Source organism: Macrobrachium nipponense, chromosome 1, assembly GCF_015104395.2.
Source record: "Macrobrachium nipponense isolate FS-2020 chromosome 1, ASM1510439v2, whole genome shotgun sequence".
NCBI lineage: Eukaryota > Metazoa > Arthropoda > Malacostraca > Decapoda > Palaemonidae > Macrobrachium > Macrobrachium nipponense.
This window is the reverse complement of record NC_087200.1, coordinates 474,435-499,857: the sequence shown is the minus strand read 5'-3', so window position 1 is coordinate 499,857 and position 25,423 is coordinate 474,435. Positions and strand designations below refer to the sequence as shown.

At 39.0% G+C, this 25,423-nt stretch overlaps 1 protein-coding gene across 3 annotated transcripts in view; it reads left to right on the top strand.

Moving 5' to 3' along the window:
• The window catches only part of LOC135219089 (protein O-mannosyl-transferase TMTC4-like), a 218,899-nt gene that overhangs the window by 71,805 nt on the left and 121,671 nt on the right, over nucleotides 1-25,423 (top strand). For all 3 annotated transcript variants that reach the window (XM_064255522.1, XM_064255521.1, XM_064255523.1), the window contains exons 5-7: nucleotides 4,851-4,981; nucleotides 21,742-21,841; nucleotides 22,856-22,973. In XM_064255522.1, the coding sequence (XP_064111592.1) occupies nucleotides 4,851-4,981; nucleotides 21,742-21,841; nucleotides 22,856-22,973 (349 nt within the window). The remainder of the gene's footprint in view (nucleotides 1-4,850; nucleotides 4,982-21,741; nucleotides 21,842-22,855; nucleotides 22,974-25,423) is intronic.

Sequence of the window (25,423 nt, the reverse complement as noted above, 5' to 3'; positions counted from 1 at the left end):
TCCCGTGCAAGCTGGTAACCAGTTGGATCAATCTAAGATTGAAAAACAAGGAATCTGTGACCTCTGGCAACCCTGATTGTCTGATGCATTGTAATGCTGGAAGCCACGCATGTGTAACTGGTCAGTCTTTTCCCGACCGCCTTAGAGAAACGTATGCTTTCGCATTCTCCCCCCAAGCTGGTCCTTTTTTCGCCCTTTATTTCTGTGTGTGTGTTTGCGTGGTTTTAGTTATGGATTCCCCTGGATCTTCAAAGGCTCGTCAGCTTATGTGCCCGGCCGTTCAAGGATTCCCTTGCTTAAGGTTTTTGGCTTCTGTAGCAACCAATCCACATTCGACATGCAGTAGGTGTAGAGAAAACGTTTGTACAGTGACCAACCCCTGTGTAGTGTTGGGCATGGCCTATCTCTCAGTGGAAGCTGTTGTACAGTAAGAGAGAACATCATAGAACATCGATGCTTCTGTCGTGAGAAGGATTCTCCTCTCCTCATCAAGAATTCGACAGCTTACCTGATTAACTCTCAGGCAGCGGATGGTACTAGGGTAGTTAGATCTCCTTCCTTTTCTTCCATCGATTTGTCGGTGGAAGTATCAGGAGGACGAATCAATAATCTTTTATTTAATTTGACTCCTTCAGGTTCCATTTCTCTTTCTGGAAGGGAAGATGTGGTCCCTAATGGTAATCTTGTTTCAGGGGAAGAAGCATCCAAGATTTTGGCACTGGGCATCGCTGGTGCTATGGGGTCCTCCGTCCTGGGAAGGGTTGTTATTGCATTTTCTGGAATCACGGACCCCTCCTCCTACCCCCGCAGCAGTCCCCCCACCACCAGGTCTCTTCTATGCGTGACCACGGGCCCCCCCACCTCTGGGCAGATGAGGTCAGCACAGTCACTACCCAGCATCCCTCTGCTGACGCCATTCTGTATTCCTCCGCCAGCGCCATCTTGTATTCCTCTGCCATGGAGTCAAGCAGCTCCTTCTGGGTTGGGGGAGACCGTGATGTCACTCGATTCATCCGCCCATCCCATAGTGTCGGAGGCAGCGAGCAGCCATCTTCAAGACCAATGACGTCATCCCTCCCGGCCATGACGTCATCGTCCGCTCGCGAAGAGACGTCTGAGACACTGTTTCAGTTGCTTTGCGATAGACTGGACTCAGCGTTGGAGAGTAAGTTAGCGGCCTTAGCTCCGAAGAGGAAGGGCATTAAGAGGAAGGCAGCCCTCACCCCAGTTAAGGCAAGAAAACTTTGTAGGGAGGAAAGGACCGCTTCACCGATGCTGTCTTCCCCCCCCTCCGGCGCAACGAACAAGACACTGGAGAGTCAAGGACTTTGTGAGAGGAGCGTCTCGCCTACATTGTCTCAACGATCTCCCATTTACGAATGCGTACGTGGAGGGAGGGGGGAGGTAGGGAGTGAGGATGGGGGAAGGAAATTCTTCCTCGTCTTCCGTCCATCAAGGAAGCTTAGCTTCATCATCTTCCCTGCGGGATCTGGTGTCTCCGGACGATGTCTGCAATGGTTTTAGTTGGGAAAGTGATAGGAGTGTCTCTCCTACCCACAGACGCGCATCAGCACATATGCAAGATGTAGAGCAGAGAGTTGTTTCTCCAGCTTCACCAACCTCTATCCCTATTCGTTGTTGCAAGGACCAGGGGGTGCTGAGCAAGAGGTCGAAGCTTGTCTCAGCCAGGAGTAGCAAGGATCAATGGAGACGCTCCTTTCAAGGGAGCAGTCGCGTTCTCCCTCTTGGGAATGAACCCCTAGCACCTCACACGTCCGTGGACTTGATCTGTTACATGGATATGGACATGGTGCGCACATACGTGATCTGTTACATGAACGTGGACATGGAAGAATTTGTGGATCGTCGCGAGAATCGGGCCAGGGGTCACATAGGCTTGGCCCAACTTCATCAAGGGCAGGAGAACATGGAGAACCCTCCATCACAAGAGCTGCATTGTCAAGTGTAGCAGGAAGCAGGGAGGATATGGACAAGACTACTTCAACACCTCATACAGAGCACGAAGAAAGAGAGACACAAGAGTCTCTATCTTCCTTTGCAGAGGTAGTTGGGCTCATTAGAGAGTTCAATAACCTGGAAGGTAGAATGCAACCGCAATCAACAATGGTGCCGACATGTATAGAGGCCTACTGGGGGCCAGACAATATCCGAAGATGTCAATAGAGCTACCACTGTTGCAATATGCACAATCAGTGTTACACAAGATAAACAAACTGGTGTCAGACAGGGATGATTCACTGCAGGCATCAAGGACTTTCAAGTTTCTTCCACCTCCCTTTGGTCGCTATAGGAAACAATACTCGACCAACGTAGCTCACTTAATGCCTCGCCATCTTAACCCTGACATGATTCGCCTGAAACCGGGCCTTACAGACCTTACAGACCTTACATCTTGTTCGGCTTCCCCCAGGTCCCTCAGTGTGAGGCACCTCTAATGTCTACAAGAGAGTTGCTAGTGCATCTTCCGGTATATTTTGCATCTTCCAGTCTTGGATGGTCTGGGATGCAGCTTAGATATTTGTCGAGCTTATTCTTAAACACATCTACGCTCACTCCTGATATATTCCTCAGATGAGCTGGCAACGGACTAAATAGACCCTGCATTGTCGATGCTGGTGCGTAGTGGATTAATGTCCTGTGTGCTTTCCTTATTTTTCCTGGAATAGTTTTGGGCACTGTTAATCTACCTCTGTTTGCTCTTTCTGATTTTTTTAGCTCCATGATGTTTTCGGCAATTTCTTCTATCTGTTTCCATGCCTGAATTATCATGTAGCGTTCTCTCCTCCTTTCTAGACTATATAATTTTAAGGATTGTAGTCTTTCCCAGTAGTCAAGATCCTTAACTTCTTCTATTCTAGCTGTAAAGGATCTTTGTACACTCTCTATTTGTGCAATATCCTTTTGATAGTGTGGGTACCATATCATATTGCAATATTCAAGTGGACTACGAACATATGTTTTATAAAGCATAATCATGTTTTCAGCTTTTCTTGTTTTGAAGTGCCGTAACAACATTCCCATTTTTGCTTTACATTTTGCCAATAGAATTGCTATTTGATCATTGCATAACATGTTCCTATTCAACATCACACCAAGGTCTTTAACTGCTTCCTTATTTGTGATTGTCTCAGTATTAGGTCCCCTATATGCATATAACTTTCCTTCTCTGTCTCCATAATTTATTGATTCAAATTTATCAGAGTTAAATACCATCCTATTTACCTCTGCCCAATTATATACTCTGTTAAGGTCTCTTTGTAGCGCGTTCCTATCTTCGTCACAAGTAATTTCTCTATTTATTCTTGTGTCATTGGCGAAACTACTCACTACCGAGTCCTTAACATTACTGTCTATGTCTGCAATCATAATAACAAACAGTAATGCAGCTAACACCGTACCTTGTGGCACACCGGATATTACCTTAGCTTTATCCGATTTCTCATCGTTTGCTGAAATTTTGTCAAGGAAGGTCCAATAATCCTACAGCCAGACCCAGCAGCAGTTCTAATTCACCTTGCAACCACAAAGAATAATACTACATATATAAGTTTGCATGTTGTTTCCTGTTCTGTATTGCCTAACCCAAATGGGGTATCAAGAATGAAAAAATACAGTAGTTTATAACCTGTGACTATACCTCAGACCAAAATATTTTCTGGGTGGTTGGAATTTAAGAGCTTAACCATTTTTGTCACATGTCAGTTTCTTTTGTAAGCTCCTTTGAGGATGAAAAAGCAGCAACACTATCAAAAACAGGTTTTGACATGGGAAAACCTATTTTTGGTAGCTGCTAAGAGTCCTTAAACCCACCCAGTTTCCCTGACAAAAAGGCATGGTACTGGGATGAACATTTATCTTGCACAGACCTGGTGTGTATTGATGAATATGGCTAACATACACACTGTTGTCACGTGCGTGAGCAGGATGAGTAGGATGAAGGGAAAGCCGAGGTAGTTGCTGTTGACAAGATATAGGACCCTCTTGTCTTGTGTCCTTTATATTCTAGTACTGTGCCAACAAGCACTATTGTGGCAGAGACAAACTATAAGAGAATTCATTGAGAGTGGTTGGTCTCTCTTATGGACCCCTGGGGTGGATACCATGAGAGTGTAACTCCTTTGAAGACTTTCAGCGGTTACCAAAAGTAGGTTTTTCCTACATCAAAATTTTTTTTTCTACTGTAAATTATTAATTACTTTTTCATTGAATTTGAAATGCATATTAATGAGTCTCCATGAGAGATAATGATTTTTTCTTTTGTCCATCCATTGTTTTAATCAGATGACTTCACTCCTCTTCCTAGCTGCCCCACTATTAACAGTATTCATTCAAATGGAAAATTTTATGTTATGTTCTATCTTATATTTTAAAGACTTTTATGAATAATTATTTTGATTTGTTAATCATAGCCTAATGTTTTGATCAGTAATGTAACCTAGCCTTTTGTACTGCAGTTTAGATGTACCACACATTTTTTTTATTTTCACAGCATGGGATATATTTGCTTAATCACTGAAGTCATAACTAGGGTTAATTAAGGGTAAATTGTATAAAAAACTGGAGAACAAGTACTGTAGTGATCTTTTGTGTGTTTACAAGAGAGTGCAACAGTTCTCCAACAGGCAAACAGATCTATTGTATTCAAAATGGTGTGTGGTAACTTTGGAAACTTTGAAGTATGATGGCCTAGAAAGTTAACCTGGCTCTTTATTTAGTAAAGGGCTTGGATTACAGGCAGTGGATTAGTGAAGGTCTACCTGTACAAAAACATCAGGAGAACCAAGTAATTTTTATTTTATGATTTATTACTGTGGCAAATCTTATTACAGGTTTCGGGTATCGTTGGTAGGGCTGACCTTTTGTGTGCTCTTTTTGTCTTTGTTGCGCTTCTAAGTTATGTCCAAGGTGTGAAGGCAATGACTGAAAACCTATCCAGTAAGACAGTCAGCCACTATTATATGTAAGTAATATTAATGTTGAGTTGGCATTAGTTTTAGAAGTACATAATTAAGAGTATGGTATAATTGATTTTTTTATTGACAGTTATTAACTTATAAATATTCAAACATTTAATATTCTTGTCAGGAGCGACAAAGTTTGTCCATTTTAAAAACCTATCCTCTGTTTAGGGTTCCTGGGAGTAGTTAGAAATTTGCAAAAACTTTTGGTCTGCATTATTTCTGTAAAATTTTATGTTCTTGTGTGGAGTTGGATTGTGTATACACCAAAACCCTACTTGATAATGAGGTAAGACTTCAAAAAAGTTATAATTTCTTGTTAGTGGACTATTGCAAGAACACAATAATTTGTAGTTTTTGGGAACTCGGTTCAACCCTACATTTAATCCAGTATATGTACAAGTCTGTATAAGAATATATAACTAAGGAAAGAATGCTGTCATCTGCAATATTCAATGAGAATAATTATATAGGATAAAAGATTAGTAAAAAAAACTTTGATAGATAACAAAGGCAAATATCAATAATTGTCATTTAGTATACAAACAAACTTTGCTATTTTGCTGTTGTAAATTACTATTTAGTAATACTTTTGACACAAATCTGATGAAATAGGTGATTTTATGAGTAGGTTATTGTAGGGGGCTTCCTGATATTCGTAGGTGTCATAGAGAGCCACTGAGTAGTCATCCCAATATAACTGCTGGGACATCCTCAGACATGGCATCATAACTAGTAGACTGCGTTAGTTTTTAAGGATATTGTGCATGGGTGGGGATGTGTTATTCTACACAGGAGGCTGGATTTTTCTTCTTATTCAAAAAGATGAATGTGGCTTATGGGTAATTATTACCTGAAATGAAACCCTCTACCTGCAATGATACTCTAAGCTTGTACGTACAGTAATTTATTATAAGAAGGCAGGTGGCTAGTGGTATTGAAGAAGTATCTACAACACCCCTGATATTACATGATCTGCAGAGGGAAACAAATGACACTCATAAAGGCATAAACAAATATCATTTCGAAATTTCTCTGCAACAGTTGAAATGATTTGTTTAACCTCATCAGAAGGATCGCTCGTCCTCTGGGCATACCACTCATCATAGAGAATGTCCTTTGCACAGTGAGTGAAATAGGCAACTCCATTCTTTCCACTGATATCAGTTATAGTTATTTGATTACTAAATTGTTCTTCAAGTTCCATGTTAAGGAGTTTCTTACTATATACATACAGTACTTATTCCTTCAAAGTTGTTCATAATGGACATCAATTCATCCAAACAGTACTGATACTCATCATTCTGCTCAAAATACTCACACAGTCTCCAGAAAGATCTTGATTTATAATTATCTGGCCTTCGGACTTGTTGTTCACTAGTTCCTGCTGTGGAGCAATTAGGTCCTAAAAAAATATCTATAACATGTACAATGATATCGACCCTCTACTGCAACAGGGTCAGTAACATTGGCTAGCTGAGATAGGATTTCCCTACCCCAGTCATCATCTCGTATTTCAGCATCACTTTTAATGCTATTGACTATTTCCAGCATTTCTACTAAGCTGTACTTATGTGGATATGTCTTCCTAAATTTCTTAATTTTGTTCATGAAACTTACCTGTCAGATATATATATAGCTGTATTTTCTGAAGTCCGACAGAATTTAAAAAACTTCCGACACACGCAGTGGTCGGCCAGGTGGTTAGTACCCATTCCCGCCGCTGGGAGGCGGGTATCAGGAACCATTCCCTATTTTTCTATTCATAATTTTTCTGTCGCCGGTGCTGAAAACACCTGTTTTCAGTACCTCCGTCTTAGTATTTTGGAAACTTCATTGCCGCTAAGTATCCTAATTGTCTTTTGATTTATTTACTTGGATTTGTGGCTAGGTATACGCTATCTTAAATTTATTTGAATTTGATTCATTTTTGCATAAAATATCTGAATCTAGTTAGGCTAGTTTCAGACGGGGTTGTCTGCAAAGATAGGGTGTGGCTACCGAAAGCTTCGGTAGACCCGCACTTGGTATGTACGAGGGGTTTAGGTCTTGCTTCTTTGTTGAGATTTGTCATGTAAGGAGTGTGAGACTTTGTCTATTCCGTAAGGAAGACGTATGATTTGTATGTACGCAATTAATCAGTAAACATGTCTAATTCCGTAAGGAAGACGTATGATTCGTATGTACGCAATTAATCAGTAACAAAAGTCAGGGTAGTGAACCTGCTAACCTTTCTGTAGACTTTATTTTGCCTAACCCTGTAGTATGGCCTACGGGCTATGAATATGTCTACGAGAGGTGCTCGCTCTCCTTCATTGCTGTGAAGAGTGCTACTTCTGTAATTGTTACTCCTAACCCTGTAGTGTTGCCTTCGGGCCCTAAACAGTGTCTGTAGAGGAATTGCCCTTTCTTTGATACTCTTTCGATTCGTATCTTAGAATCGAAAGTGCTTGCTTTAGAGAGTAAAAGTGAAGTGCAGAAGTGCAGTGATACCCCTTGTGTAGTGGAGTGGGTGCGTCAGATCGGCCTCGTTTTCGCCTCTAGCCTGGACCTCTGTTTGACGCCCAGGACCCGGGGAGGGAGCATGTCGATAAGCCTAAGGAGGGTTACAAGGATCCCCCACCGATCTGGCGTGCCTTCGGCAGTTTCCCTGATGAAAATCCCCAGACTGCCAAAGTGAGTGCGCGTGCACGAATCCTGAAGGATTGCTTCTCGTCCTCCGAAGCGTCCTCCCCGTGCAGGGGTTGGAGCTTTTGGAAGGACTCGCGCCCTCTAAATAGAAGCTTTATAGAAGAGGACGCTTCACGTCCTCTCTCTCTCTCTCTCTCTCGTTATGCGTTTCAGTGAGAAGTAAGAAGGCGAACGTCGCCTGAACTCGTGTCCGTCTTTCCACCGAGAAATACGTAAAAGAAGTCATAGTAGCAGGAAGGCTTTTGAGAGCGGACGCCCAAGCTTTTTTACTGTCATAATAAGAAGGCGTTCCCTCTCGACTTGGACGGGACGCTCGGATGGACTCCAGGCGCGCGCGGGTGCACGCCAAGCGCGCGCCAGTGGACGCCAAGCGCGCGCAGTGGAGGACGCCGAGCCGCGCGCCAGCTCCGTGGACGCCGAGCGCGCTCCAGTGGACGCCGAGCGCCGGCGCCAGTGGACGCCGAGCGAAGCACCCCAGGTGGTGTCGCCTGGCTGAACGTTTCTGTTGAACTCTTCAATCTCTTGTTTCAGATTTGGGCCTAAAGAATTTTTACCTCTACCTTCGTGATACCTTCTACCTCACCTGCAAAGAATGTGAAGTAGGCAGTGCTTCGGAGAAGCTTAAAGTGAACACACAACTTCTTCTTCGAAACCCAGCAAGACGTCGGGTTTCGTGAATCAAAGGTCCATGTAATAATATTGCTTTTTGCATAGGTGGATGGAGTTAAGGAAAGCTCAAGGGAAGATCTCGTTGCTCTAACCGCAGTCAAGAACTTTGTTTGATAAGGCAGTTACGGGTTATGTAAAAGCTCGACGTCCTACACGTCCATGACGCTCGACTACTTTAGGTAGGATTCTTGCAAAAGCACTCATCAGGAGGGACGCTCTTCAAGGAAAGCGCAACGACAGGACTTCCTTTGCCATACTGCCAGTAATTTAAGTTGCAAGCTTTTTAGTCCATCTGAAAGGGCTTTTCAGATGATAGATTTTGTTAGTTCCTAAGTTCGGGACTATGCTGCCGAAGTTGAACATTGGGTCCTACCTGCTGAAAGCCCAGTCTCTTATCAGGATTCTTGCCCCCTTCCTCGATTGATACGGGAATTCGGGAAAATAAAATAATTTATGCTCGACTTCCTGAATTACGTTTTGTCAATTCGGTGATTTTCCCCCATTGACAATATACTATCGTTTTGTCAAGTAAGGGGGTATCCCCCTCATTGACAAAATATCTCTTTGTCCCGTAAATGGGTTAGTTCTCATTGACAAGCATCTCATTAACTTTATATTGCGTAAGCGGATAAGCTCTTGTTGACACGATTCGGAAGAGCTCTTATTCATCATTCGCAGACTCGTACAAGAAATAGACTTGTAGACTACGTCAATGAACGCTTTATATGTCCAGTAACATAAGAAGCTTGAGCTGTCTGCTTCGATTCTCTAAGTTTTGTTCATGAAACTTGCCTATCCAGAATATGTATGTAGCTGTATTTCCGAATTCAGCTATATATATGTCTGCCAGGTAAGTATGAACAAACTTTATTGTAATATATCATATTTTGCCTTGCGTTATTTTTACTACCTGGTTGGTTCAAGTCATATACGCTTGCTGTAGTTACCTCTTCGGTGGCAACCGGATGAGGTCTTTATTGTTCCTATTATTTTAAAGGACATTTTAATCGTTACTCCCTGCAGCCTTCCAGGAGTTTCCGATTATCTTTTACCGTTGTATGGTAGTGTTCTGACGACACAAACGCATCTATATATTTAGCGTTTTCTGTTTCGCTTAAATATACCAGCTGAGAGTCTCTTTCTGCTCAAAAATAACGGACCTATTTCTTCGTAGAATAGGGTAGCTGGCAACCCAGACATAAAGTTAAGAGACGACGTTCGTAAGCTGCTGGCTGCTGCCGTGTCTGTCCTCCAGTCCAACCAAGCCAGTACCAGCTCGTGCCCGCTGTCATGCGCGATAGGTTACGGTCTCTCTCTCCTTGCGGGATTGACTGACCTAACCGTAATCTTCTTGTGGCTGGCGGTTACGTCTCTCCTGTGGGATGACTGACTAACTGTATCTCTGTCCTACAATCACGGACTTTAGCCTAAGATTTAGGGGATTTCTTACGTGAATGAATAAACATTGCATTCGTTTTGCCTTTACTATGTTCAACAGAGATATCTCTTATCCTTTCGGTGCTCGTTACCGCACGGTATAGAACTACGAGTCTACCGCAACATTGCACTTTTATATGCTCTGCTTAGGCAAAGCGCAGCCTTATTAGGGAAGTAAGCATGCTCGGGAGGGAATGGATGAGCTTGCTGGGGACCATTTCCTTCCTGAAGAAAAGTGTGTTTTTTTGCCCTGAATAGACTGCTATTCAGACCACAGTTTTTAATCCTACCGGGAAACTGAAATATTATTCAAGATCTAGGAATGATTCTGAACATCTCTCAGTGCGTCTATCACCCTGAGGTGAATAGAGAGAAGGTGCCGGACATCTGGATAGGGTTTCAGATGTCCTGGATCTTAATCTGAAAGAAGTAGAAGCAATTCGGTCGTCCCTCCAGTCCTCGAAACGAGTTTTTGGAACCAATGGTCCAGATCAACTCTGATATTCCACAGCTCTCTCATATCTTAAGAAGTATCTTTCTCTCGGTCCCTGTTCGAGTTTACGGAGAAAGATCTTATTATAACAACAGGCGTAGAATGTAACGATCCTCCTAGAGGTTCGTTACCAGGATTGCAAAAGTTCCGTACGAATCGTCTCGATCGACTGGCAGCAACTACTGACTTCCGAGTGGAATCTTTCTTTAGAAGTATGTTTGAGTTGTGGAGACTAGGGACGCCCTTTCCCTTTCATTCTTCTCTTCGATATGTTGAGGACGAAGAGGCTTCTTCCTCTCTGCTCCCTTTTTCTCGATTCGGGATCGGTACCATTAAACGCCATAATATGATATTGAACGGGGATGGATGTTTAGTTTCTTTTTCCCCTTTTCAATCGATTAGGAAATGTAATAAGATGATTTATGACGTCACAGGGAGCGACAATGACGCTGATCGCCCCATGTTGGCCGGCCTTCAGGATCCTGGTATTAACAGAGGTCACGTCCTTCCTTAGTTCACTTTTCAAGGACTTTTCCCGAAAGAGTCGGTCTACTCTAACTCGAAAGGTACCTATAACCTCTCCGCTCTGAGTTCTGACTACGTTCAGACTATCGAGATGTTGACAGGAATAAGATTACCGTCTTCCCTTTCCGTCTGAAGAATGGGAATAAGCTGGCAGTCACAACTATTAAAGAATACGCAAATATGTTGTTGACGGCCTTTGGGCTCAGAGATTTGCTTCTGTCAAACAACAAAGCCCTTCACGATCTTTGAGTTCTGTGGAATCTCGAAACTCGCTCACCATCTACTTTTTGTCTCACCTGTTTTCTCGGAGTCAGACACTCGTGCGAGATCAGGCGACATATAGTAGCCCTGAGTTTCTTGTTGACGAAGTCGGTTGCGTTTTATACACCCCCGATGATCGTGTAACATGAGACCAGGTTGGACTGTCAGGCATTCTTCCTTCGGGACTGAATCGCCTTTTTGCTCCTCGCTCCTTTCTCCTGGCACCAGAAGCTCGAGTCAGGAGTTGCTCAGGAGTTGATTCACTGACGACGTTGGGTTGCGTTGATACACCCCTCAGGTTTGCTTAGATTGAATCGCCCAGGCAGTCCAGCACACTCATCCTTCAGCGAAGAATAGTGCCTTATGGTCTTCAGGGTACAGCCTTGCTGTCCTTGATTCGTCTGACTGGTCAACGTGGTCGGATCACTTGACTTTAGTACAGACGGACTGACTGTGCATTGTCCAGATCGAAGCTTTCAATATGGAACTTAGACGTAGTCTGAAGTTCTTGATGTCAAAGCATTCGAACCTCTCCTACCTGTTAACTTCTTGCATGTGATCAGGAAGGCCTTCTTCAAACCACCCTAGATACGACAAAGAGGGTTAGTGAGATTTTAAGCCATCGTCACAAGTTTTGGCTTTAAAGAACACAAGGCGGTGTGCTCTCTAAGCCTTCCGTTGTGGCCTAAGAATGGAAACCCGTTTTTTCCTTGGGCCCAGGAGCTGGAAGCAAGGATGGCACAAGTTAGTGGGCAGGAGCCAGAGAGAGTCCTGTGCCCTGTCGGGTCTCTCAAGTTTTATCTACATAAAACTCAAGAAAGTCGAAGTCATTCGGGCAATCTGCAGTGTTCCGAAAAAGACCAGACTTGCCCATATCGAAGAACATCCTGGCTTTAGTGTTAAGGAGTTCTTTCAAATGCTCCTTCATTGTGTTTGCACAAAGATTTGAAATCTTTTTATCTGAATGCTCACGAGGTGAGGGCGCGGCTCGGAAGCATTTCAACAGAGCATGGCACTCAGCAACATCCTGAGTACCATGTTTTAGAGAAGCAACTCTTTGTGTTCACTTCACACTCCCTGCGAGATGTGAAGATGGCATATGAGATCTGCTGCTTGCTAGGGCCATACGTGTCTGCAGACACAATTTTGGGGGCAAGAAGTACCACTCATCCTATCCTGTAGAAAATGGTTAGGAAGAGCTCTTAATTTAGTTGTTGAGTCGCCGACAACGGCGACTTCTTAACTCTTAAGCCTTAGTTAAAACACCTTAACTTTGGCTAGGTTGGTCAGGTGGTGATATATATATATATATATTTATTTTACTTCTTAGCCCTCATGGTATGGTCAATATGGTCTAGTCACGTCGTGGTCTCGCCCCTGTTGACAGATCATCTGGAGTGCACCAGCTATATAGGTCTCTACCTCGCTGGCAACTCTAGTAGCACAAGCAGACTTACGTGGCAGTAACCACGAAAGATAAGCCAGCTATGCTAAACAGGTGGAACCAAGATGTAAATCATCTGCATGCAATTTGTTTTCCCAAATCCTTCTATTCTGTCCCTTCCACCTCCCAAAGGTGGGATTCAGCTATATATATATCTGACAGGTAAGTTTCATGAACAAAATGATATTGCTATGATACAATAAAGTTTGTTCATACTTACCTGGCAGATATATATAATCAAGTACCCACCCACCTCCCCTCAGGGGACAGTGGAAATAAAAATTATGAATAGAAAATAGGAATGGTTCCTGATACCCGCCTCCCAGCGGCGGGAATGGGTACTAACCACCTGGCCGACCACTGCGTGTGTCGGAAGTTTTTTAAATTCTGTCGGACTTCAGAAAATACAGCTATATATATATCTGCCAGGTAAGTATGAACAAACTTTATTGTATCATAACAATATCATATTTGCAGAGATAGTTTCTGCACAAAATAGGCATTGTGTCTTGAAATGAAGATCTTCCCACATTTTATTGGTCTGATCTTTCAAATGTTCTATTACTCTGTCTTTTTCCATTGTTACATTTAGTTATCTTATTCAAGCCTTTTGTTACTTGCACAGTTTCTACAGGACAATTGTTCCCAGAGGGTTGGCATAAAATACACTGGCACTTTTACATATCTTAATTTCTCTTCTTATGTCTAAATCTGCTTACATACTAATTTCATGCACCTGCACAGAAAATAAATGTCTAGGAGTACTGATTGATATTTTGTTCTTTCATGAAATTAATTAATAATAAATACTTTTTAAAAGGTTAATCTAGGTACTTTTAGATTTTTCTAAAAATCTAAAAATGTTGGCAGAAAAAATAACAATACATTGCGTATTTCTTTCTCTCGGTGTTATAGTTCCTACTTGCTTAGGTAGCCAAAAAAAATTTTGGGGTAACAGTTTCACAAAAACAATGATAACTACAGAAGTAATAATTCTAGATACTAGCTGATTTTGGTGTCAGCAGCTGACTTGTATTGAAGATGAATCTGATATTGACTGATGGATTTTTAAAAGTTTGAGTACAGTAGATGTATTCCTTGCTGAAAATTTGTACTCTTATCATCAATAGAATATAAAATAGCTTCGCTCGCGTAAGTTTAACGGCAAAAATTTTAACGAAATCAAATCCTGTGACTTCTTAAAAGAATCAGTCAATTTGCAACCTGTCAACACAACCTATTAACCTCTATTAAGCAAACACTAAGAAAAAGTTATAAATCCAATATGGCCGCCATTTTCTTTCAATAACTCGAAAAAGCTTCATGGGAATTTTTTAGACTTTGGGATTTACTTCTTATTGGTAACCTCTACATGTCCTAAAAGTGTCAGCTTGCCAATTCACAGTGGTGTGGTCCCAAGAATGCCAGTTGTTAGAGGTTGGGGTGTACATGGTTTTGCTTTCAACCAACACAGAAGACATTAGAGGTTGGGTTGTACATGGTTTTGCTTTCAACCAACACAGAAGACAGGTCTACTGGGTAACGTGAGTGCAATGGCCTTGGATGCTGTATGGGAGGGCCATTCCTAAAGTAATCCTTGCATGCACTAATGGTATGCTGTTGCTGAAGCTTGATGATGTTCTATACTTTAAGTAAAACACAAAATTCCTGTTACTGACTTAATCTCCTTTCATACTTGGGATGGTCAGCAAACTCAGTGGGAGGTCAATCTTAGAAGACCTGCTGAACTTGGGCATGACAGAAATAGTGGTATTGTCCCTGATGTCATCATTATTATCAACTTTTGAGTAGCTGTGTCTGCAGCAGTAGCAGTGGCCATCTCCTTGTCGCTAAGTTCATTGATAGCTTTAATGAATTCATAAAGGATTAAAGGATAAAATATTACAACATTTCCCATACAAAAATCATGAGTTAATTACCATTCTAAGAATAAATATAATAAAAAAACTTGAGTAAATGAAAAAACGTAATCATCAAATGCACGTGCTCACCGCATGATACGCAAACATTGTAAAAACTTTTTGTAACATTTGATGAAATGGAAATTGGTTGAGATAAAACAAGAGATCAGTAATAGTAGAGTACTTTTTGATACCGTACAGAATTACCATGGTTAATATTCATCAATCAACAGGAATAAGGTTAAGGGGGCCGGCCGGAACCCCTATATATGGTGGTATAGGGCGAAAAATGCTAAATCATGAAAAACTCATGGAGCTTCATATGGCAATTGAGAATACATATACGAAATATTTCGTCAAAATTCCTCTTACTTTCGTAGTTACAGGGTAATTAGTAAACATAACTCAATAAGCCTAAAACATTCATCCGTACAAGAAAATGCAATATTTCTTCTGTTATCGTAAATTTTGATAATTATTGGCAAAGAAATTGTAGGAAATGGCATCTTTAGAGATTCCGTGGCTTGCAGAAGCGTCTGAAGCGAGTATCTGGTTCAATCATGAATCAGTTGGACCATAGACGTCAAGTAGATTACACGTTCGAGTTTCACCTCGTGACATTCGCTTGCTTTTACTATGGGTTATGTATGTTTTCGGCAAGAAGTTCATCATGCCAATGAGGAAAAGACAAGGAAAACATCTCGCTAACATACAGACGAAGAAAAATCGCTCAAGTATTATTACAGAATATCATAATATACGCGTAGTTAGTGAAGAGAGAGGGGAGGGTTGCCTAGTAAAAACGCCCCCTTCTTGCCTGACAGACACGTCACACTCTGCCCAAGGCTACGATCTTTGAGCAAAAGAGATCTTCATTTATGATAAATAACATAGTTTTGGTTTTTTTGTATACCCAAAATGGAATATGAAATTCATATAATCATGATTTATTAAATTGTCTTTGTAAAAAGAGAGTACACCTTCGAGTTTCACCTTTGACATTCTCTTGCATTTACGTTTTTTTATCTTTGTTTCGGCAAGAATGTCATTATGCCAAAGAGGAAAATACAAGGAAAACATCTTGCTAACATACAGAAGAAAATTCGCTGTAATAAGCCGAGTTAGTGAAGGGGAGAGAGGGGGTTACGTAGGAAGGAGTGCCCCATCTTGCCTCAAGCAGTGCCCCAGGCTACGATATATGAGCAAAGGGATCATCCTTTATGATTAAATTATGATAAATAAAATAGTTTTGGTTTATTAATACACAAAAAAGAAATATACATTCCTAATAATCATTATTTATTAACACTGTCTTTATAGAAATACGAAGGAAAACTTTGAACGCCCGTATCTCAAAACTATACTTATTACCTTCAAAATCTATCTCCTCACTTAGTTTTGAAGCTATAACATTGGAATTTGGTATATAACTCAGAAAAACATTATAGAACAATCAAATAGAGCCCTTTTTTCCAATTTTTGTTTCGTCTTTTTTTTTATAATTTTTTTTCTCGTGATTTATAGGGTTTATTTTTTTACCATATTGAAAAATTCATATCTAGCAAAAAAATTACTTTTAGAAAAAAAAAACTTTATTTGATTGGAGGTCGACATCCGTTCTATATATGGTAGTAATCCCAGGTCTTAATATTAAATATCAAGGGAGGAGATAGATTGCCCTGGTGTCACAAAACCGAAGGTCAGAGGCGAAAATTATATGCGGTTTGGAGATGTCCCAAGTCACCTTATTAAGTGGTATGAATATCAAAGTCCTGTCGTTAAAAAACGGCCTTAACCGGCCGGCCCCCTTAAACAGATTTTATTTTTATTTTGGGCACAATTACACTGGCTTACCATCAAAGCATATGAAACATAGATGTAAACGCAGGGCAAGTTACAAAGCATTGAGATGAATTGGAAAATTAATTAGTTAAGAAATATGTTACTAAAAATGATAAAATATTCTCCTGTATACTGTCAATATATAAAAATATGAACCCAGGTAAAAAAAATATAAATAAATAAAAAAAAGAGCTAAATTGGTGTCTTTGTGTTGGACACAATACCACATGTAGGCTAGATGTAAATACAGAGTAAGTTACAAACATGAAAGATAAGTCACATTCAAGGTTTCCATGATATTACCATGCAAATGGGAACTCTATAATTGCAATGAAACAAGATTCATAACATCCTTTTAATATATTTCTTAAAAGCATTATAGGCAGTCCCTGGTTATCGGCAGTCCGGTTTTATGGGGCTTGTTTAGCATAAAAAATAACCGATTTTCAGTTATCAGCAATTTTCGCTTATCGTCAAGTCATTGGAACAGAACCCCCATCGATAACCGAGGGGTCCTTTACGATACTAAGAGTCTAGTTTACAGCACAATATGAGTGACACAATACTCACTAGTATAAATTGTGGTAAGACAATGCAACAATGTTAAAAGGGACACTTACTGAATTCTTAGTAAAACAAATATATGTGATTAATGATTTACTAATTCTCCAATATTAATATTAACGTAAAGAGCAATCACTTCAAGAAAAAAAAGTACTACATTGAATTAGTAAGATTTTAGTTTATAAACTTTAAAAATTATGTAAGGATGAAGGAAATCCCAGACTTCACGCATAAGTTTCTTTTCAACTCCAGGTTCTTTTCTCTAAACTCTCTCTCGTCGTCTCTCGTTTTCTCTCGTCCAAGCTCTTCTCTCTCTCGTCTCTCTCTCTCTTCTCTCTCTACTCATCTCTCTCTCTCATCTCTCTCCTCTCTCTCTCTCAATCCTGAGATGAGAGATTTTTATGGCACACTATGTAATATGTTTATTAATATTTTCATATTATAATATAATATTAATAATAATGATAATAATAATAATAATAATAATAATAAATGTAATTACAAAAATCATATGTGAAAGTATTTTACAAATACTACGAAATCTCTCTCTCTCTCTCTCTCTCTCTCTCCTCTCTCTCTCTCGCCTCATCTCTCTCTCTCTCTCTCTCTCTCTCTCTCACAGCGATGTATGTTTTTTTGGATGATAAAATGATTTACTGATTTTCAAATATCAATATTAAATTTAAACAGCAATAATCTCATTCAATTTAAAGAAAATACTAAAATGAATTAGCAAGATTTTAGTTTATAAATAAAAAAATTATGTAAGAATGAAAGAAAATGCATTTTACCCGGCATCTTTCGCTTTGAACTCCACACAGCAAGCCGAGTTGGCTGAGGTCCAACAACTGTTGCCCTCTAATGATCACGTAAATTCTCTCTCTCTCTCTCTCTCTCTCTCTCTCTCTCTCTCTCTCTCTCTCTCTCTCTCTCTCTCTCTCTCTTACTGAGAGAGAATCTCTCTCTCTCTCTCTTACTGAGATGAGAATTTCTATGGTACATGTGTATGTTTATTAGTATTTTTGCTGCATAATAGTAATAATAGTAATATAACTAATTTCAAAATTCATATGTGATAGTATTTTATAGAAGTACAATAATCTATCCATTTCAGTCTTAAATTAGGATAACCCTCCCTCCTCTCTCTCTCTCTCTCTCTCTCTCTCTCTCTCTCTCTCTCTCTCTCTCTCTCTCTCTTTTGCCACACGAGATAGTATGTCTTAGTGGTAACTCTCGCCCTCTGTTTGGGCTGGAAATGTATGTAGTATAAGTGTATCTTTAAGAACATTACTACATTTTATGATAAAGTAATAATATACAGTACTAGTTTACAAATAATATTAAGTTTAATGAGATTAAACAGTAACAATAACCTCTCTCTCTCTCTCTCTCTCTCTCTCTCTCTCTCTCTCTCTCTCTCTCTCTCTCTCTCTCTCTCTCTCTCTCTCTCACTTACGTACGTTTATTTGTTTTGTAGTATAAATAAATGATTTACCTTATAACTAATTTTCAAATATTAATAAGATTAATTAAAAATAGCGATTCCCAGTCTGTTTATCCACGTGGAGGAAGGTGATTCACTGGTCTCTCTCTCTCTCTCTCTCTCTCTCTCTCTCTCTCTCTCTCTCTCTCTCTCTCTCTCTGTTATTGGCTGTAGGTATATATTTTTAATGGTAAAATGTTTAAGATGACTTTGAAATGATATTAATAATATAACCTCAAAGATTAATACAGTAATAGGTTAGTCATTTTAGGTATATTTGAAGTAGGATGTTATTAAAGGTATACATTTGGTATCGAACTTACAAGATAGGCAGTTATAAGCATTTTTAGTGGTGGTTCTAACTATTCGCGGGTTTTAACTATTCACGGGGGTGTCTGGTTCACATCCCCCGCGAATACGGGGGGGAACACTGTAATCGTTATTGTAAAGAATGATGAAATACTGGTAGTTACTATAATATAAAAATATACTCATGGTGATAAAGCTATGTTAGGCTGTAGGTAAAAGGAGTTAGGCTAAGGCATATCTCAGTTGCCCACATCTCGTATTACACCACCTTCAGTGGAATAAGATGTTCTCCCATTTTCAAGGCTGATACCGCACTAATCAAGCTTAGAAATACACTTTACTCCTATACAAGAATGTAGGAACATCACTACGAGCTTCAGATGTTCATTGGTAAACAATTAATTTTTTTTTTATCCCATTTATCCCCATGATGAGCATTCCAAGGCAAATGAAAAATCTTGTCGAAGAGATACTATCACTAATTGATGTAGAGACTGATGATAACTACAATACTCAGAGTAGCAGCTCAGAAGCCCCTAACATAGACTGAATGAGATTTATCAGATTCTGAAGGAAACCCAGATTTAGATTCAAGCATTGCATTGCCAAGTGACCAGACAGTAACCAATGAGGAGAGGAGTCCATTTACTTTTCATTCACCCAAAGTGTGAAATCTGTTGTTCAGGATAAGGGAAACCAAGTAGAATTATTTTTAGAAGTTTTGATGATGAAATCATGGAGTACATTGGAAAAGTAATAAACAGATTTGCTAATCAGTTTCTAGATGAATATATGGAAAGTTTGCCTATAATACCATGTGCTAAAATGGTACGATACAAAGTTAAATGAAATCAAGCCATTCTCTGCTCTACAAGATAAGTTTCAGGGAATGGCATGTAAAAAAAAAGGCTTTAACATTTTAGGAGATGAAAATGCAAAACAAATTCTTTCATCCTCTCTTTTTCTACATTATATAATATCCAAATATGTTTATACAAAACAATAGCAGTGTAAAAAAAAAAAACACATAAAAAACAAAAATTAGCATAGACCTAATGACCACTTTGTGAGCAAGAAAATATGACGATATGGGATCAGTGATGTCTCCCATTAGTGATGCAATGACTTCTGACATGCATGCAAGAACCTGACCCTGTGGTAACTCAAAGCCTGCTTGTACAGTGCATAATTCATATGTAAATGATTAAAATGTATCAGTAGAAGTATATTATGGTAAAACAATTGAAATAATGATTTATGTTACATTACAGCATGTCTGAGTAAATTACATGTATGTTAAGCAATTATGAAAAGGATAAGAAAAAAGGAGAACATGGGCAATAAAACAAGAATAACAGAAATAATCAAATAAAGCAGATTAATATATATATTTTCGATTTAAATATTCATTCACATTATGTATCCGAGAGAGTATACTGCTGAAAATAGGCTAATCGTGTGAAAATCATGTCCAATTTAGACCCATTAAATGTGTCATGTAAATTATTTTATTGATCAAAGGACAAAATTAGTTTTAATTAAACATTGCTATTAAAGAGTGTTAATGCTTTAATGTTATTTATCGGCTGTAGGATACGAAATGACAACACCACAGTGCAGTACGATACGTTGGGTCAAGACTCAAGCGGCAGCAAAGCCAACTTCAAAATGCTTATGCTGCCACGAAACTAGAGTTGAGAATGAAATTAGAATTTGTGGACCCATCGGTATATATTTTCCTTACTTTGCAAAATAATTATCTTTAATACGTTGAATAAGTCTACTCGATTCTAATGTAATTTATTTCAAGTATAGCACCTTTGAAAGGAAATATTATTTATTGTTAAGTAAATAATCTAGCACCTGCATATGGGAACATTTCCATGACAAACAATGAATTAAGAAACTACCCCCAATTTTTTGTGGGCTGACTGTACTATAGTACTATGCAGGTATGTAGTTTATATAGCAAAGGTTTGACATGATGCCCTACCCAGTATGCCAGCCAATTTCTAAGGTCCGATTTACTTCCATTTTGACTTGAAATCCATTGGTCAGAACCAAGCTCAGTCGTAAATAGGATGTCACTTGTATTTATATTGCATGAGTATTTTATACAGTACTTAAAACATCTTGTAAGCATAACTAGTTACAGTACATACACATGTTATTAGTTGCAATTCATTTTACAGATATATCTCTGAATACAAATGATAAGTAAAATCAATTTAAATTGAATGATAATTACAAAATATCAGTCAGGATAGGTTATTAGATGCATTATATAGAATTGGCCTAGACGGTTAGTTATGAAAGTTAACCCTGGAGTAACCCATTGTGTAAGGTACACGCCAGTCTTCATTACTTAGTAGTTTTTGGTATGTACTGGAAAGGGCAGACCCCCGAACTATCTGTTGATAGTATTGGAGTCTTAATCTGACTGAGGGTCATCTCACACAATCTAAGATAACAGACACTTTCAGTTTTTGATAAATATGTGTGCAGATACTCATTGAACCAAAGTGTAATGTTTCAAACATTATTTTGTTTGACATAAACCCACCAATCTTTTATCAGTTCAGTAATTGTTTATCCATTATATAAGGGGCAGCTTCTAATTGAATTGAAGATTGCTTTCATTTTACTATCATTTACTTTTGCTGCCCAGGGCTGAAATCTGTTCTTTAATAACCATAGTGCATATACCGGAAACCCCCTGTATTCGCGGGAGCTGCATCCCAGATCTCCCCCCACCCCACCCCCGCTAATAGCTAAAATCCACGAATACTTAGAACCCCTTTAAAAGTGCTTATAATTGCCTAATTTGATAGTTCAAAACACAAGAAAAACCCTCTAAAAATGCTTATAACTGAATATTATGATAGTTTTATCACAAAAAGAGCATTTAGTCATGAGAATGATATGAAAATACAGCAATGGTGAATATTTCTCAATGGAAAATCCCGTGAATAGGTAAATTTCCCACAAACAATGAGTAAATATGGTCCAAAGAGAAATATGTGAGTCCGTGAATCTCGAGAACGCGAATAAGGGGGCTTGACTGTAAGTGTTTAAAGTTCTAGTACATTCACTAATTTGTTGTATTTTCCTTTTTGTATTAGTTCTACAGGTAGCTCTGGTCATGTCTTGCCATACCTGTTAATGACTGCTGGGTGCACAGCAACTGCAATGCTCTGCAAAGAAGTAGGCATTACAGCTCTGGTAAGTTTTACAATGATTTTAAGTTATTGCTATCTTTTCATGATCTATGATTACTGTGTAGTATGTACAAGCTGTTGTATTATATTGATAAAACATTTAACTTTACTGAAGTTAGGTTGCCCAGTAAAATGATGGTTCTTATTTCAATATTCATTGGGAATTAACTCTAATGGATGGGGCATTTGGTGTATATTCTCTTCTCTGATTGACTTCTGTTATTTATCATCTGTATTTCTGAAGTTGTTTTAAACCCATGGAGTGCATTAATCACAAGAGACTACTAATTTTGCCCAGCATTTTTCTGCAGAATTAATAGAGTTCAAATTACAGTACAGTGGTCCCCACGTATTCGGGAGGGATGCATACCAGACCCCCCTTAAATAATTAGAACTCTCGAATAGTTGGTACCCTCATAAAAATGCTTAAAACCTCCTGTTTTGTTAGTTAAAACTCTAGAAAAACCCACTAAAATTTTTTATACCTGGTTTTTTTTAATAGTTTTATCACAAAAAGTGCATTTTATGATGAAATTGATAAAAAAAAATCAGGAATTTGTGGATATTTCTCATAGAAAAATGCTGTGAATAGGCAAATTTTCCGCGAATAATGCGGGGAAATGTTCCCGAGAGAAATCCGCGAATGTGTGAATCCACAAATCCAGCGAATGCAAATATGGGGTCCACTGTATTTTGGTTTTCTATTTAGTAAGTTCCATCTTGATGAGAATTAAGAATGTTCACTCGCTGGCCCAGTTAAACACTTTTACTGTATTAAGAATGTAATTATACTGTTGATTTACAATTATTTTCCATAGAAAACATTAGCACCTGAGTAATGTTGATTAATTCATATATTATGTGATGGTAATGTTTCAGGTCAGGATAGCCTGAGCTGTCCTGCACAACCCATGGGTTGATTTATCATCTCGTCTTATTGTAGTAGTAATTATGAAGAGATTTGGTTAATATCACCTACTAGATGTTTTCCTGATAATAATAATGTTCAACATTCCAGGGTTTATGCAGTGCATATGATGTCTTATTAGCCCATGGAGGTGTGATTAGCCGTACTATAATTTCCCTGATGATTGGTTATCATCATCGTGCCATAGCCTTATGGAGAAATCTTCCAGGTAACTGAATATTGTTTTATGTTTTTGTTATAAATTAAATTTTTTATATGTAACTTACTAAGTAATTACTACAGTGTTCCCCCTGTATACGCAGGGGATGTGTACCAGGTCACCCCCCCCCCCCCCCCCCCCCCCCCAATAGTTGAAGCCCCTATACAAATGCCTAAAATTGCCTATTTTGTTGGTTGAATCTCAAGAAAAACCCACAAAAAATTTTTATACATGGTTTTTTGTGTAGACAACACTGTTAAGTGACAAAAGAGGCAAGAACTACAGCTATTTTACATCTGTGACCAAGTCTTTCATGTTAAAGATGAACAAATAAAGAATTTTAGAAAATCTTAAAAGTAATTTGTTTTTTAAAAGTAATTTGTATTTTCCATGGGTAAACACCTGTCCTGTTCCTGCAGCTGAAGGAAAGGTGGCTAAAATCAGTCAATGAGTGAGGGGTATTTCCCCACTTTCCCCTCCGTGGCCGGACATTTGGCCGACAGACACTTAGCCGAACGGACATTTGGCCGAACAAACTTTTGGTCAGCGGACATTTGTCCAAAAATTTACAAGTGTGAATAGTAACAAGCAGTAATTTAAATATTTTAATTAACAGTTCATTGCAAAAAAATAACACCATAAAAGAAGAAAATGCAGTAAGATGTTTGTTCTTAAGTATTTAAAGATTGTGTGCAATTGCTCTCGGAAAACTATTTCTTGATAGTATACTCCTATTTCTCAATGATAGACATGAGCCTTGTGTTTAATATCTGATAATTCTTTTTCAATGGTCTCAATGCAACCCTGAATTTACCATCTCGATTGTTAACTCCCAATTTGATTGTTCTTTCATTAGCTTTGAAACTAGATGGCAAATAGAAGGGTAGGTGATTGTCATTCTCTGTTCTGACACCCTGTGCCATCCCTCTAGAGAGTTTGTAGTCAGTAGAAGACCTTGTGCAGTTCTCTCGAAAGAGTTCCACATTTCTAAATAAAATAATGGCCTTCATTGCCTTCCACGTTGAATAACACCAATCCATGTTGCTTCAAAGTAGCCAAGAAACCCTGACAGAATTTCATTGGTTTCATCTTCTAATGATGAGACAAATTCAATGAAGGTATCAGCAACATCACTAGCTGTCACAAATGCCAAAGCTTGAAAAGACTTTACAGTGATTGCATTTTTTGGATTATTATACCAAATCTGTAGTCCTGAGCACTGTATTTCACTGCACAAGCACTGTCCGAACTGGAAAAAACATCCATAAACGTTTGTGTTTGGAAAACATGTTGTGAAGCTATTAAGAGTTGCCTTTTTATTGTCAATAGTGATTGAAACAGGGTTAAGAGCTGGTCTCACTTGTTTGATGGTGCTGAAAATCATACCATAAGTAGCTTGGTGTTTGTTCCTTTCGACACAGTATACTAAAGTAACAGAATGACTATCCTCCAGCAAAACATGCACAGTATATAACTGAAAGCCTAATGGAGCAGAATCAAGTCCCATCACACAACCAGAGGTCTTTTAAAGAAAGAAGTTCTAAGTTTTGGGGCATTGATAGAGTTAGCAAATTGTCACTTTCATGGATGACAAAGTCTTCCCCTCTGATCTCCGTAGGTCTTCAGTTAAAATGTCTCTTGTCTGGTACCGTGCGTTGTCTATGCACCATTTTTGTGTAGGTAGGTTACTTACAAAGTTGGTTTTGTATAAGCACAGCTGGTTCAAAGTGTTTGAGCTAAAAATGGCAGTTACCCAATTTAACAATTGAGATGGTAAACTCAAAGTAAATGCCAATTGTTTTTGAACTGTTAAGATTTCTTGTTATAATTAACACAACGAAAGCGGGTGTGACATACATGTAGGTACGTCTCTTGCATTTTTGACCAAATGTTCGTCGACCAAATGCCCGTCAACCAAATGTCCGTTCGGCCAAATATCCATTCAGCCAAATGTCTGTTCGACCAAATGTCCGGAAGCCTTTCCCCTCTTACCCACTAATTAACCACCTTGTTTCCAAGTTCAGTTATCAATTTCAGCTGGTGTTGAAGGATACTTACTCCTATTTAAAAGACTGGTTTGTACGGATTGGAAATTTTTATAAAATAATTTTTCATTGAAGTAAATTGTGCCATTTAGCTTTCCCATTCAGCATTGCTACATTATCACTGTGATTTTATAACATGGTTTAATTGACTCAGGGGTAATAAATTGTTTGTTGCATAGATTAAACCAGTATTACATTGGAATAGGTTTCTCCCCCAGAGCAGTCTGTATTGGTTATAAAGAAGCAGATGTAGCAAAACTGCATCATTACCATGTTTTGCCTCTGGTGCCACCAATTTTCATTGTTCATTTTGTAGTCTGTTATTCCCAAGCGAATAACTGCCACTTTATTTGTATACTAGTAATAAGCTCAAGTTTAATGTTGTTAGAACAAGTGTTGAGGCAAGTCCAACCT